The sequence below is a fragment of the Tupaia chinensis genome, unplaced genomic scaffold, assembly GCF_000334495.1.
Source record: "Tupaia chinensis unplaced genomic scaffold, TupChi_1.0 Scaffold000346_1, whole genome shotgun sequence".
Classification (NCBI taxonomy): Eukaryota; Metazoa; Chordata; class Mammalia; order Scandentia; family Tupaiidae; genus Tupaia; species Tupaia belangeri.
Window position 1 is genome coordinate 5,781,139 of NW_006159840.1, and position 13,889 is coordinate 5,795,027.

A 13,889-nucleotide genomic window follows, 5' to 3' on the forward strand; every position below is an offset into this window, starting at 1 on the left:
TCCACTGCGGTTTGCGCTCGTGTGCCGGGGCACAGGGGTGAGGGCAGCCGTGACGTGAACACCCTGTGCTCTGCTCCGGGGCCAGGCCTGTCTGTCATTGGCCAGCACAGAGCAGTCCCGAGGGCACGCCCAGCCACGCTCTGTGCTTCCTCTGCCGGCAAACATGGGCACTAAGTTACTGCTGCCCAAATCAGATCAGTATGAGACGTGTCCCGTAATACTCAAACCTTCAGCCAGAGAAACGGCTTTAACTGCGTGACTGCATACAGACTGGTGGGCTGACGGTAAAAACACAAACCACACAATGTGATGGTCGTGCCGGAAGGAGACGAATATGTGTATGCATCACACACTGTGTACGTGCTTGGACAAAGTCGTACTGTATCCCACTACGGTGTACAACGGTTATATGTAAACTAGAAATCAAAGTAAATATTTAAAAATCCCTAATACCTATTTGAGAATTGAAAAGTACATGGAATTAAAGTTCTTGTTTATTTTAGTGCAAAAAAAAAAAAGAAAGACCTATTTGTAGTTTCTTTCATAATACACATGTTCATGTACTTTCTCAGCACCCTCCATACAGCGCCTATCATTCAGAATCCTGTGAATATTACATGTAAGATTTATCACGCGAATTGGAGGTGTCCAGGGCTGACAGGGGAAGGCCCATGGAGGGCCACACTGAGATTCCTTGACGTTATTTTCCTTATATGACAGACTGCCCAGATAAACAGCAATTCTTAATTAACACAGAACAGCTTTTTACTAGCATGCTGTAATTACAAGAGAATTTTATACTAGTATATAGAAGAATAGTTAAATAGGACACAGAAAACAAAAGAATCAAATATCTTTAAAAGAGTTTTCAACTTCTAAGTTTTGATTCTTAAAAGTTTTGTGACAGTGCTCCTTGTAGGGTTCCAGATTGTGGAACAATTGAGCCACCAAGCCTCCACCAACAAAACACACTCCATGCCGTGCACGTAAGCGACAGCAGCTGCCACTGAGCACAAGTGATTTCAGTTTCAAGATGCAACAAGTGTGCTTACAGTCGATTAGACCGCCGGGCCGTTACAGGACGAGTTTAAGTCATTAAAGGTCGATGGATTTCACCTGTCCAGGCTGTGAGACGGCTCACAGGTTGGGAAGGAGTGGGGGCCCAATTGGCCAGTAGAGCCCTGCTCTGAGACACAGGGAAGCCTGCAGACTCCAGGTGGAGTGCACCTTTACCTACCTGGGAGCACTAGTAAGTTTTTCCAACATGATTTCCAAAAGGACCGCCTCCGGAAGACGGCATTTCCAGGAGTGACGCTAAAGCTTCCTAGGCGTGGTTTCGCTGGCACTGCAATGTCATTCCCAGAAGTACTACCTTCAGGAGGCGGGTCCTGGTGGGAATGATATCACAGTATGACAAGTATTGTCAGCATACCTGTGAACAGGCACAGAGAAGTGGGTAGCGGAACACCTGCACACCTGGAGTGAGGCACAGGACATTTCACCTGTAGCTGTACCTTATCTCTTTGGTCTTCTTGAAGACAGGTTTTCCTTCCTTTTCCTCTCCAATATCAAAAAGGTCTGAATATAACTCCTTGTTCTTATGGTCTACCTGGAAGAGTGCACAACGATCGGCATTCACCAGGTTTTTTGCATATATCTAAAGACAAATGATAAAATCAGAGTAAGCCAATGGGAATCCAATCCACAGGGAAACGTTACCGTGAAATAAATACAGCCACACATGGCTTCGCAGTGGAGTGCCGTCCAAGAACTGCGTCACTGGGTGATGTCGTCACTGCGTGAACAGCACGGAGCGTATTTACATAAACCTAGAGGTTACAGCCTCCTGCATACTTGGGTTATGGGATGCAGCCTACTAGCCCCCTATCATACATGAAGTCCATCAGTGGCCAAAAAGTCATTTTGCCGTGTATGATTGTATTAATTTCAGCTACTCTGTACTCTAATTGGTGGGAAACTAGCATCATAAGTAAATAAATATATGCAAGTGTGTGTGTCACTGTTACATGCTAATAATACTGCAGATCCCAACAAGAACAACCCCAAACCCTCAGCTGCACGTGTGTGTACGTTGTGCTGGGTATCATAACACTGGAACATTTCCATGTTGCTAGCAGTCACTGGCGTAACTTTTAGAGAGCCCTTCTGCCACCTGAGAACCTCTTCCAGAGGAAATATAGAAGAATAACTCACCTATTGTATAAATTCATGAGACTTGAATTACTAATTAACAGTAATGATTGCCTACCATCATGTAGGCTGCTTAAAAACACGTTAGCACAGGCCATGCTGTGGCATGGTGGTTATGGTGGCTGCATGCCATAGGGCAGCCATGCAGCTCTAGCCCTAGACCCAGTGGCTTGAGAAAAAGCCAGGTGCATGTATGTGTACATTTAAAATCCTGAAAAGAGAACGAGAGACGGCTGGAGGAGAACGGATTGCAGAGTGACCATGTCCCACGGTGGGTGCTTTCTCTCACTCTCTCTCTCTCCCTCCTTCTCTCTCCAGTGTGTGTGCATGCCCTCTGGCAAAATTTTCTAAAAATATTTTAACACAAATATGGTACTAACTATAAAACTATAGATGAAATGGGCAATTTTCTAGAAAAATAAAATTAGATTGAAACTATGAATCAAAACAGAATAATAAATTCAGAAATTGCTATAAAAGGCATGAGGCCCATAGGGATTCAAGTATGACTACCCTTTTACTTGTTCTAAATTGAGAAAAAAATAACACTTTCTCAGGTATTCTTACAATATCTCCTATGTCACTGATACTGAAAATGGATGAAGAAAACATATGTTAAAAAAACAATATACCAACTTACCCTGGAAACAAGAAATGTAAATAAAACTATAACCAAATTAGTTTTAGAAATATGTTAATAGCATTACAACATTAAAAATATACTTTATTCAGAACTATTCAGTATCATAAAGTCTGTTATAATTCATAATTGTAATGAGACAAGGGAAAAATATTTGTAGGATTATCTTCATGGTTGGTAAAAAACATAGGATGAAACTTGTCATCATTTGAAGCAAAGACTTGAATAAAGTGAAACAGAAAAATAGAAATAAAACCTATTAATATTTTCCTTAAAACAAGTCTGTATCATCTATAATGACAGAGTATCAAAATCCTCCCTTTAAGGTCAAGACATTAAAGTTAGTAAGAAAAAGATACGTTATTATAATTATTTTTGATTCAGAAAGAAAAACATATGCAACATATGCATATTTGAGAAAAAATTATACTGTGTGCTGATTATGCTATTGTGTGTCAAGAAAATCAACTAAAAATAATTGTGGATAGTAAAGAGGGCATCTGTCTAATGTGCGAATCTAAACATGGGTTCCTTTTTACTTGCCCAAATATTAAGCTTTCAGTTTGGAACTTCAGATGCTAAGAAGGAATAAAAGTACCTAGACCAATTTTAGTATTTACAAATTCTAAGTGTCAAAATGTCAATGTAGGGAACCAGCAGTTAGCGTAATGGCTATGTCGCTGGACTCCCACATAGTCGACCGCGGTTCGTGTCCCGGACCCGGTGGCTTAAAACTCACGCCGGGCGCGTGTGCGTGCGTGCCCAAGATCCCGAGAGGAGAATGGAGGAGAAGGGATTGCGGCGTGACCATCCCCCCTGGGGGGTGATTTCTCGCTTTCTGTCTCTATGTCTCTCTCTGTCTGTCTGGCGAGCGCACGCGCCCTACAGTGAAAATCTCTCAAAAAAAAAAATGTCAATGTAAAAGGTACCTTCACACACATATACACAAAACATACATACATACAAGATTATTTACAAGCAGAACATAGTTCTTTTCTTCTTTTTTTTTTTTTGAGAAGTTTTTGCTTTAGGGCATGTGTGCCCACCAGAGAGAGAGAGAGAGACAGAAAGAGTGAGAGAGAACATGAGAAGTCATCCCCCAGGGTGGATGGCCATGCCGCAATCCCTTATCCTCTATGCTCCTCCTGGGATCTTGGGCACGCATGCACACGGGCTCAGCATGACTTTCAAGCCACTAGGTACAGGACTCAAACCATGGTGGGAGTCCAGCGACATAACCGCTACCCCATCTGCTGGCCATGACACAATTCTTTATAGCAACAGTGGGCTTAAAATTCAGGGGAAATGGGGCCTGCAGGTGGCATCGTGGTTCAGGTGCTGAACTACCACATGGCAGAACACAGTGCCTGTCCCAGACCTGGTGACTTGAAAGATCACACCAGGAACGTGTGCATGTGTGCCTAGAATCTCAAGAGAAGAGTAGAGAAGGGATTATGGCCACCCCTCCACCTCGAGTCCCCAAAAGGGTGATTTCTCACATTCCCTCCCTCCATTCTTTGTCTTTCCTGGCAGGCACATATGCCCTATGGCAAAAACCTACAAGTAAGTAAGTAAGCAAGTAAATAAATACATAAAAATTGGAAATTTATCCTTAAGTTTCTGAAGAAAACTTATTTTAAACATGAAATTTTTTTTCAAATTAGCATTCAAGCACAAAGGCAAAATGGCATTTCAGACATACTTGGTACTCAGAAAATGACTCTTTGAACTATTTTGGAAGGGAATGTGGTTAAGCAAAAATAAATAAACAGAAAAATTTCAAGAAATTAACTCGAGGTCCCAGGAGTGAAGAGCTGAGAAAGCAGTGGAACTCTGTCGAGGGGCCAGCAGAGAGCACAGCAGTTATGTCGCTGGACTGCGGTTGAGTCCTGGACTTGGTGGCTTTCGACCAGCACTGCCACACCTGGCCACGGGGCATCTGCCCCAGGGCAAGTTCCTCCCTGGGCTCGGCAGCTGCGCCAGGACAAGCCTGCAGCAGGTGAACGCCCAGTGGCAGGAGTGCCCCACTGGAGACACTGAGGTAGGAGTGGTCAGGAAAGTCAGGCCATGTTTCCGTTTCTGTTTTCCTAAGCAAGATGCATCATGACTTTCCTGACAACCCAAGAGATGGAGCTATCAACAAGGAATTTAAAGATCTAAATGTGTTCTTCTGGAAATAAGAAATCTCCTCTATATTATCAAAACAAATCTTTTGAAAGAGCTCACTTCATAACCAGGCTTATCTTTTCTCAGCCCCAACCTCGTGCTGTACCTCTCACTCTGGACTCCGGCACAGCCTGGATGCCTGGCCCTCGCCCAGCCTTGCAGGGAGTGCACTGCTCCTGCTCCTGAGGCGGGGCTCTCCCTTCCCGTTTGCTGTTGACTTAGCCAAGCCCCTCCAGCCTGGGTCCTAGACAGGGGAGCTGCCTGCCCCAGCACCCCTGCCAAGGGCAGAGCTCTCCCTGAGCTGTCAGAGCACGACAGCAGTTTCACACTGGTGCTGACATTTGATTTGTGTCTGTCTTCCTCTCCAGATTATAAACTCAACGAAGACAGGGGTTTATGCACAACATTTTACAAGGCCGGCTACTCCTTGGTACATGAATATAACTGGTACATACAATGCTTTAGGAGAAATGGTAAATAAACACCTAAAGGACAATCAAAGAGCTATTCCCAATGAGGCCCAGATAGTCTTTAGATCTGATGTATACCCAACCTTAAAGGAACTGTCAATCATTCATGTACTAGTTAAATCATTTTAGTCTATAGAAAAACAATGGATCCCACTCTAAACTCATTTTGTAAGTGTCATATCACCTAGTACCAATATTACCCAAGAACAGGAAAAAAAAAACAAAACTATTGAGAAATCTTAAATATGGACATAGATGCAAAAGCTGGAAATACATATTACCGACGAATCCAGGAGTCAAGAATGCATTACAATCAAATAGGCTCTAAACCAGAAACTCAGTTGTTCACTACCGAGTAATAATAGTGTCACATTGCTATTGAGTACCAAAGGACAAAGGTGAGCCATTTCAATAAGGACTTTCACAATTTTGATAATATTCAGCACTCAATCAAATGCGAACTCACAGAGGGATGTAAAGAAAAGTTCTACGTTAATAAAGAGCATCCACGGGGACCCATAACAAATACACAGACAGCGAAATGTGAAAAGTACGCGCATTGAGGAAAACATGTCCTCTGTGGATATACGAGGGAACTTCACAAAGTCTGTGGAAAAACGGAATAAACTTTGTTCTGGTGCAAAATAAGTTTGACATCTAGACATAGTTGTTCACAATGTGCATTTTTCCGCTACTGCTTGAAGGGCCCGTCGTACGTTGCTTCCATTCAACAGTGTTCTGTAGGTCCCACTTGATACATTAAAGAGGAAAAGAAATGAGAGCTGCAGAACAGGGGAGAAGAACCACTGGGAATCCCGCTAATACCATATGCATGCTAAATCATTATCTGCCTCGAAAATCCAAGAATATAGAGGGGAAAAGTCAGTTACCAAATACAGAGCCCACGATCCACACTCAGTCAAGAGAGATGGTTTTTAAACTTGGAAAAAAAAAGAACAAAAACATTATTTTGGACTGGAAGACTCCATGTTGATGATATCAAGTTTTCTAGAAATGTAAAGCAATTCTAATATAAATTATACATCATGATAAAATGAGATTCATCAAAGGAATGCAGTTTAACACCCGAAAATCAATTGATACTTAATATTTAATGGTTAAAGACTAGATCTCCCCCTAAGGTCAGAGATAAGACAAAAATGTCCCCACTTGCCACTTCTATTCAATATGGACTCCAGGCTCTGGGCAGGACACTTATGCCAAGAAATAGAAATAGAACACATTTAGGAGTGAGCCTATATTTAGAACACTGTAAAGAACCCACTAAGAAACTACCACAGCTAATCCGTCAGTATGTGCACGTTTTAGGATACAAGATAAATGCATAAAATCCAGTTTTATTTCTATACAGTTGCAATGAAAAATTCAGAAACAAAATTAAGAAAACAATTCCACTTAGAATAACATTAAAAATACAGCATTTAGGAACGAACTTAAAAAAATAAAACCAGTATTATTCTCTGGAAACTAAAAAAACATTGTTGAAAAATATTGAAAAGATTCAAATACATGGAAAAATCCTCTAAGTTCATCCAGTGAAGACTTAATATTGTTAAGATAGCAGTACTCCCCAAACTGTTTTATAGATTCAACACAATCCTTATGAAAATCCCCATTATATTTATTTGTAGAAATGGACAAACTGATTCTAAAATATTTATGGAATTACAAGAAACTGAAATAAGCTAAAACAATTTTGAAAAAGAATAAAGCCAGAGACCTCACATTTTTCTCATTTCAAAACTTACTACAAACCCACAAGGTACTGGTATTATGAAGACACAGATCAGTGGAATAAAATTAAGAGTACAGGGGACAGCAGGTGGCATGGTGGTTAAGGTGCTAGACTCCTATATGGTTGACCGCAGTTTGAGTCCCAGATGTGGTGGCTCGAAACTCATGCTGGGCACGTGTGTGTGTGTGCGTGCAAAATCCCGAGAGGAGAATGGAGAAGAAGGGATTGCATTATGGCCATTCCCCCGGGAGGGTGACTTTTCACGTTCTGTCTCTGTGTGTCTCTCTCTCCAGCAAGCACACACATCCTATAGCAAAATCTAAAAAAAGAGAAGAGTACAGAAGTAAAACCATGTGTCTATGCTTGACTGAATTTTTGTTTATGTGGAGATCTGTTTGGTTTAATCTTTTTATTAAAAACTCAGGACTGAGAGATGATTTTTACATTATTTATTTTTAATTGAGATATAACCGATCTCTCATAAAATTAACTATCTGAAAGCGTACAATTAAGTGTTGGCTTTATAATTTTCCACAAAGTGTACAATAATCACGACTATCTAATTCCAGAACATGATCACTCCTAAAGGGAACCCCACGTCCATGGGCAGTCACTCCCTGTTCTCCCTCACTGCGGTCCTCGGGAACGTGGTCAGCAGTCTGTGTGCACTCATCTGCCCCTGCTGGCCTTCTCACATCGAGGGGCTCATACAAGACCCGCTTCTATCACTTAGCGTAATGGGTTCTAAAATATTTTGTTGACATGTAATAACTGTACGTATGTGTGGGGTACAGCGTGATTTTACGGTACAGGGACAGGATGTGTGATGACTCGCCCAGGTAATTAGCACACCCAACATCTCGACCGTTCGTCATTACTGTGTTGGGAACAGTCAAAATCCTCTCTTTCAGTTACTTCGACACACAGCAAGTCGTTACCATCTATTAATATACTCTCCCACTGTATTTTACAGCACTAAAAATTGCCCCTCCTATCTATCTACAGTTTTATTTCCATCAATCAATATTTTTCTCTCCACCCCACCTCCAGCCTTTCTAGCCCCCAGCAGCCATTCTCCACGCCTCTACCTCGATAAGGCCTCCCCGCTCCCCCCATTTCCAGTATGAGGGAGAACATGTGGCATTTTGCTTCCTGTGTCTGGCTTATTACACCTGGCATAATGTCCTAATGTCCTCCAGGCTGGCCCATTTAACATCAGATGACAGGAGTTCATCCTTTGTAATGGTTGAATAGCATTCCATTGTGTGTGGGGGGGGGAGGGCAACACACCATGATGTTTTAAAGAGTTACTGGTGCTGTATCTTTCGGGTACGATACTTCATTCCCTTCGATGGCCAAATATTCCATTGTATTGAACAGATCTTTTTTTCTTTTTAATCCATTCATCAGTGATGGACATTTGGTTTATATTCTATTTTGGCTTCTATAAATAATGCTACTGTGAACACTTATGTAAGTTTTCGTGCAAATACAAGTTTTTCTTGGGCACATCCTATGCTCGACTGATTTTTGACAAGTCCGTTTAAAGGGGAAAGAACAGTGTATTCCACAGATGCTGCTGGCAGAGCTGGACAGCCAGGGGGGAAGGCAGCTGGACCCTCCGTCACGGCGTGCACTCCAGGCAGTGCGTGTGAAAGACCATGTAATACGTAGCCTTTGAACCTGACTTCTCTCTTCTTCAGAAAAAGAACCTAACGCGAAAAACTAAAACCATAACACTCTTAGAAGAAGACGTTCTCGTGAACCTGATTTGTCAATGGATTCTCAGATATGAAACAAAAGCATAAGCAACAAATGAAAAAAAAAAATGGAATCTTCTCAAAATTCAGTTTTTCCTTCGGGGCCTGGCAGGTGGTATGGTTAAAGGCACTGGATTCCCACATGGCTGACCATGGCTCACGTCCTAGACCTGGTGATTTGCTTTCTCACTTTCCTTCTCTGTCTCTCTCTGATCAAACTGGAAAATAATAACAATAATAAATAAATAAAATTAAATAAAATAATTTTTTAAAGTTTTTGCTTCAAAAGATATTGTCAAGAAAGTAAAAAGAAGATCTACTAGAATGAAAGAAAATAGCAAATAATATGAGAGTTATATCCAGAATTTATGAAGAATTCTTACAACTCAAAAATAAAAAGATAAAGAATTCAATTTAAAAGTGGTCCATAAATCTGAATAGATGACTCCTCTGAGAAGATATAAAAATGGCCAATAAGGAGACAACAGGTGGCAGAATGGTTAAGGCACTGGACTCCTACATGGTAGACCACGGTTCTAGTCCCGGACCTGGTGGCTTCAAACTCATGCCAGGTGTGTGTATATATGTGCCCAAAATGCCAAGAGGAGAATGAAGGAGAAGGGATTCCAGCAGGACCATTCTACCTCGGGGGCGACTTCTCATTTTCTGTCCCTCTGTCTCTCTGTCCCTCCAGTGAGTGCATGTACCCTAAACAAAAATCTTTCAGACAAAAAATAAGGCCAATAAGCACATGAAAACTGCTCATCATTCGTCAGTAAAGTCAATTCAAAAAGACACTGAGATAATACTTCAACTATTCTGACTAAACAAAAAGTCAGTAAAAATAAGTGTTGGTGAGAATGGAGAGAAATCAGATTCATGTGCCTGGATGGAAATAAAACACGCTTTTCTGATATTAGACAGTCCCCAAGTTAGATGTATTACTATTACATGACCCAGTGACTTCACTCCTAGGTATATACTGCAAACTGTGGAAAACAGGCGTTCAAACAGAAGAACAAAGGTCTGGCAGGTGGCACGGTGGTTGGGGCACTGGACTCCCATGTGACCAACCGTAGTTTGAGTCCTGGGCCTGGTGTTTTGTTTTCTTGCTTTCTCTTTCTGTCTTTTCTCTCTCTCTCTCTCTCTCTCTCTCTCTCTGTCTCTCTCTCTCTTTCTGTCCCTCTCTGGTCAAATTAAAATGAATAAATAAATGGATAAATTAAGTTAAATAAAAATAATTCTAAAAAAATATGAAATTCATGTTCACAGGATCACTACTCACAAAAACTAAAGCATCTAAATAGCCCAATGTCTATCAACTGATTTGTGTGTTTTTAAATGTGGTATGTATAGCTATCTGATGGAATATTATGTGTTCATAAAAATTAATGAAGTACCAATATATGCTACAATAAGAGTAAACTTTTTTATTTTTAGATCTTCCTATAGGATGTGTGCACTATACGGAGACAGAGAGAGACAGAAAGTGAGAAATCACCCTCCCTGGGAGAACGGCCATACTGCAATCCCTTCTTCTCCAGTCTTCTCTCAGGAATTTGGACAGGCATGCGCACATGTGCCTCGCATGATTTTCGTGCTGCATGTAGGAATCCAGTGCCTTACCTCCATGCCACCTGTGGGCGCAATATGAAAAACATTTAAAGAGTTGTCTAGGTGAAAGAAATTAGGCACGAAGCCACGTTTTACGTGATTCCTTTCATATGAGATGCCCGGAGTGGGTAAAGCTGTAGAGAAGGGAAGTAATTAAGGGTTGCTTAGGGTTGGGCGTGAGGGTGGGAAGTGGACAGAAGGAGGTGACAGCCAAAGGTGTGAGCGGTTTCTTCTCAAGATCAGGAAACCTTCTACAATCGACTGAGGAGCACTTAAAAGGGATGACTTCATGGTGAGTTAGATCTCGATTAAGCTGTTTAAAGAGATAGTAAGGCCAAGGACGACTCAGCAAGGGCACCTTGTACCCCAGAACAAGCCAGTCGGTCCACGTTGTACCTTCCTGTTTTTATATTCTTCCTAATACTAGTCATCGCCTTGGAAATTCCTTAGATATTGTCATAAGCAGAGAAAAGCTACTTTAATGCACAATTACTCCTTGTTCAGATGAAACTGTCACAACTGGTGAAGATAATGACCCCCAATGCCACTCTCTAGTCACCACTAGTGAACTTTGTCGCTACAAGACTCTCTGCTCACGTCACGTTCTGCATTGTCTGTTACGATGTCCAGGAAAAACCCGCCAGTGGGCATCCTCTAGGATGCCTCTAGGGAGAAAATCCCCCATGTCAGAAAACTGCTCTCGTTTGGAGAGGACTGGGAAAGCGAGCAGCACAGGAACATTTGCCAAGGCATGCGTGGGGATGTCCACGGCCCGAGGAGCCTCCTGCCTATGGGCACACAGGCTCCGACTTGGTGACTGGCATCGTGGCTCCCCACCTCCCCAGTGGCAGCCCCCATCCAGAGCAACCAGCCAGTCACCTAACATGGTTGAGCGCGGCTTCCTGCGGCGTTCAGTTCAAAGGGTCTGTTAGTCTTCTGGGAGAGAGGCACAATTCCGACTAAAACTGAGTAGGATGAACTTCAAAATCAAGAAGAAGCAGACAGAAATTCCTAATGTAAGCTATATGAAAAAGGTGTTTTAGAGAATGTAAAAAGATCCTTTCAAAGTATAGCTCTCCATTAAATAAAAACTCTAGATATTTTTAAAATGTAATTCAAACCTCCTGTTATTGACAGAAATGAAAAACACATTAAGGTGGCTTCCCATAATATTTAAAAGAGTTTGCGTGTCTAATAGACTGACACCTTACACCCTATGGTAGGACCTGGGTTTAAGGGTTAAACACAATCATTTTCAAAACAAAACAAAAGGCCACTCACCATTATATGTTCAAGTAGAGAATCTATTGCAACTATGTTATCAAAATATGTTCTGAAAAAAAAAGAACATAAAATTTGTAAGTAATCTTATCTCGATCACAGTACACATAAAGCTTTGAATAAACTTCCTGGTTTTGTTGACATTTAAATAAAAAACATAGGGGACCAGCAGTTAGTGTAATGGCTATGTCGCTGGACTCCCACGTAGTCGACCGCGGTTTGAGTCCCGGACCTGGTGGCTTAAACTCACGCTGGGCATGTGTGCATGCCCAAGATCCTAAGAGGAGAAGGGAGGAGAAGGGATTGTGGCGTGGCCATCCCCACTGGGGGTGATTTCTCACTTTCTGTCTCTCTTTGTCTTTCTGGCTAGCATATGTGCCCTATAGCAAAAACCTTTTCAAAACAATAAAATAAATAAATAAATAATAAAAACATAAATATATATGTTTTGTTTTTGTCCTTTTGTGGAAACAATCAGTTACATTAAAGATAAATGAGGGACCAGCAGTTAGCGTAATGGCTATGTCACTGGACTCCAATGTAGCTAACAGTTGAGACTCAGACCTGGCAGCCTGAAAAACATACCAGATGCATGTGCATACATGCCCCAAATCCCAGAGGGGGTATGGAGGAAAAGGGATTGTGGTGGGACCATCCCCCCTGGGGGGGTGATTTCTCGCTTTTTGTCTCTCCATCTCTCTCTGTCTGTCTGTCTGGCTAGTGCACACACCCTATAGCAAAAACCTCTCCAAAAAAAAAAAAGATAAATGAAATTTTATCGTTGACTCTACGCTAAGGACTCTCAAGTATGCCTTCAGTAATTGCTCTTGGTAAGTATCAGTGTGGAGAAAAAAGCTCTAGCATTTTACCAAGATGATGCCAGAATAAAACTGGGTCCATTATATTTAATAAATCAATTAGTAACTTTAGTCTGAAATGAAGATATTTAAATTGGCTAGATCTTATCAATACAGTTTAAATGTAAATTATCGCTGAAAAATTAGAGAGTTAAACTTTGTTCAACTGTATTATAAAAGCAACGTCATTCATTGGAGAGGAAATGTCAGAATAAGTAATGATAAGTCTCACAATCTAACATAAGTAAAATATATACCATCATTATGGGCTCCGTGACACCGATGTAACCCGATGGCAAGATTACGCCGTAGGCGCACACTACAGAAATCCGTGAAGAAGCACTCTTACACTGGCTCCCCTGGCAAGGTCACTCTTTCATCCTAGGTTCACGTTCATTCAATATTCCAGTGTGCTCACAACTAAGAACGCTTACGGTAACAGCAATGCCTTTTAAGACCAATGATGTGGCTTAAAGCACTGACACCAGAACACACGTCACGCGACTGCTCTGAAGGATCCACGCGTAGGGAAGATGGTGAAGGAAATGAATTTCCCACTGGCGGGAAATCAGGAAAGAATAGATTTTAAATCTCACTCAAGTTATTCCATCAACTCTGGAGACTTGTGAAATAACGAAGTGTGTTGGCAATGGAGAGTGCCCAACTTTCCTTTCTATGCATTTTTTTGGGGGGGAGGTTTTTGCTATAGGGCACGTGCGCTCGCCAGACAGAGAGAGACAGAGAGACAGAAAGCGAGAAATCACCCCCCAGGGGGATGGCCACGCTGCAATCCCTTCTCCTCCATTCTCCTCTCGGGATCTTGGGCACACATGCACACGCGCCCAGCGTGAGTTTAAGCCACCGGGTCCGGGACTTGAACCGCGGTCAGCTACACGGGAGTCCAGCGACATAGCCATTACACTAACTGCTGGTCTCATTCCTTTTTATGCATTTTGAAGTAATATTACCATGTGTCCCAGAGACATCGTGTTTAATTCCATTTGAAAAAATGATGACTGTCTTCGGTGATCAAAGAGTTTTTTCAAGGACCAGCAGTTAGCATAATGGCTATGTCGCTGAACTCCCATGTAGTCGACCACAGTTCAAGTCCCGGACCCCGCGTCTTAAACTCAA

General features: G+C 41.9%; 1 protein-coding gene across 5 annotated transcripts in view; it reads right to left on the minus strand.

The window, feature by feature from the left end:
- The window catches only part of PDE10A (phosphodiesterase 10A), a 303,105-nt gene that overhangs the window by 64,964 nt on the left and 224,252 nt on the right, over positions 1-13,889 (minus strand). For all 5 annotated transcript variants that reach the window (XM_006152260.3, XM_006152256.2, XM_027773359.1 and 2 more), the window contains exon 11: positions 1,515-1,657. In XM_006152260.3, the coding sequence (XP_006152322.1) occupies positions 1,515-1,657 (143 nt within the window). The remainder of the gene's footprint in view (positions 1-1,514; positions 1,658-13,889) is intronic.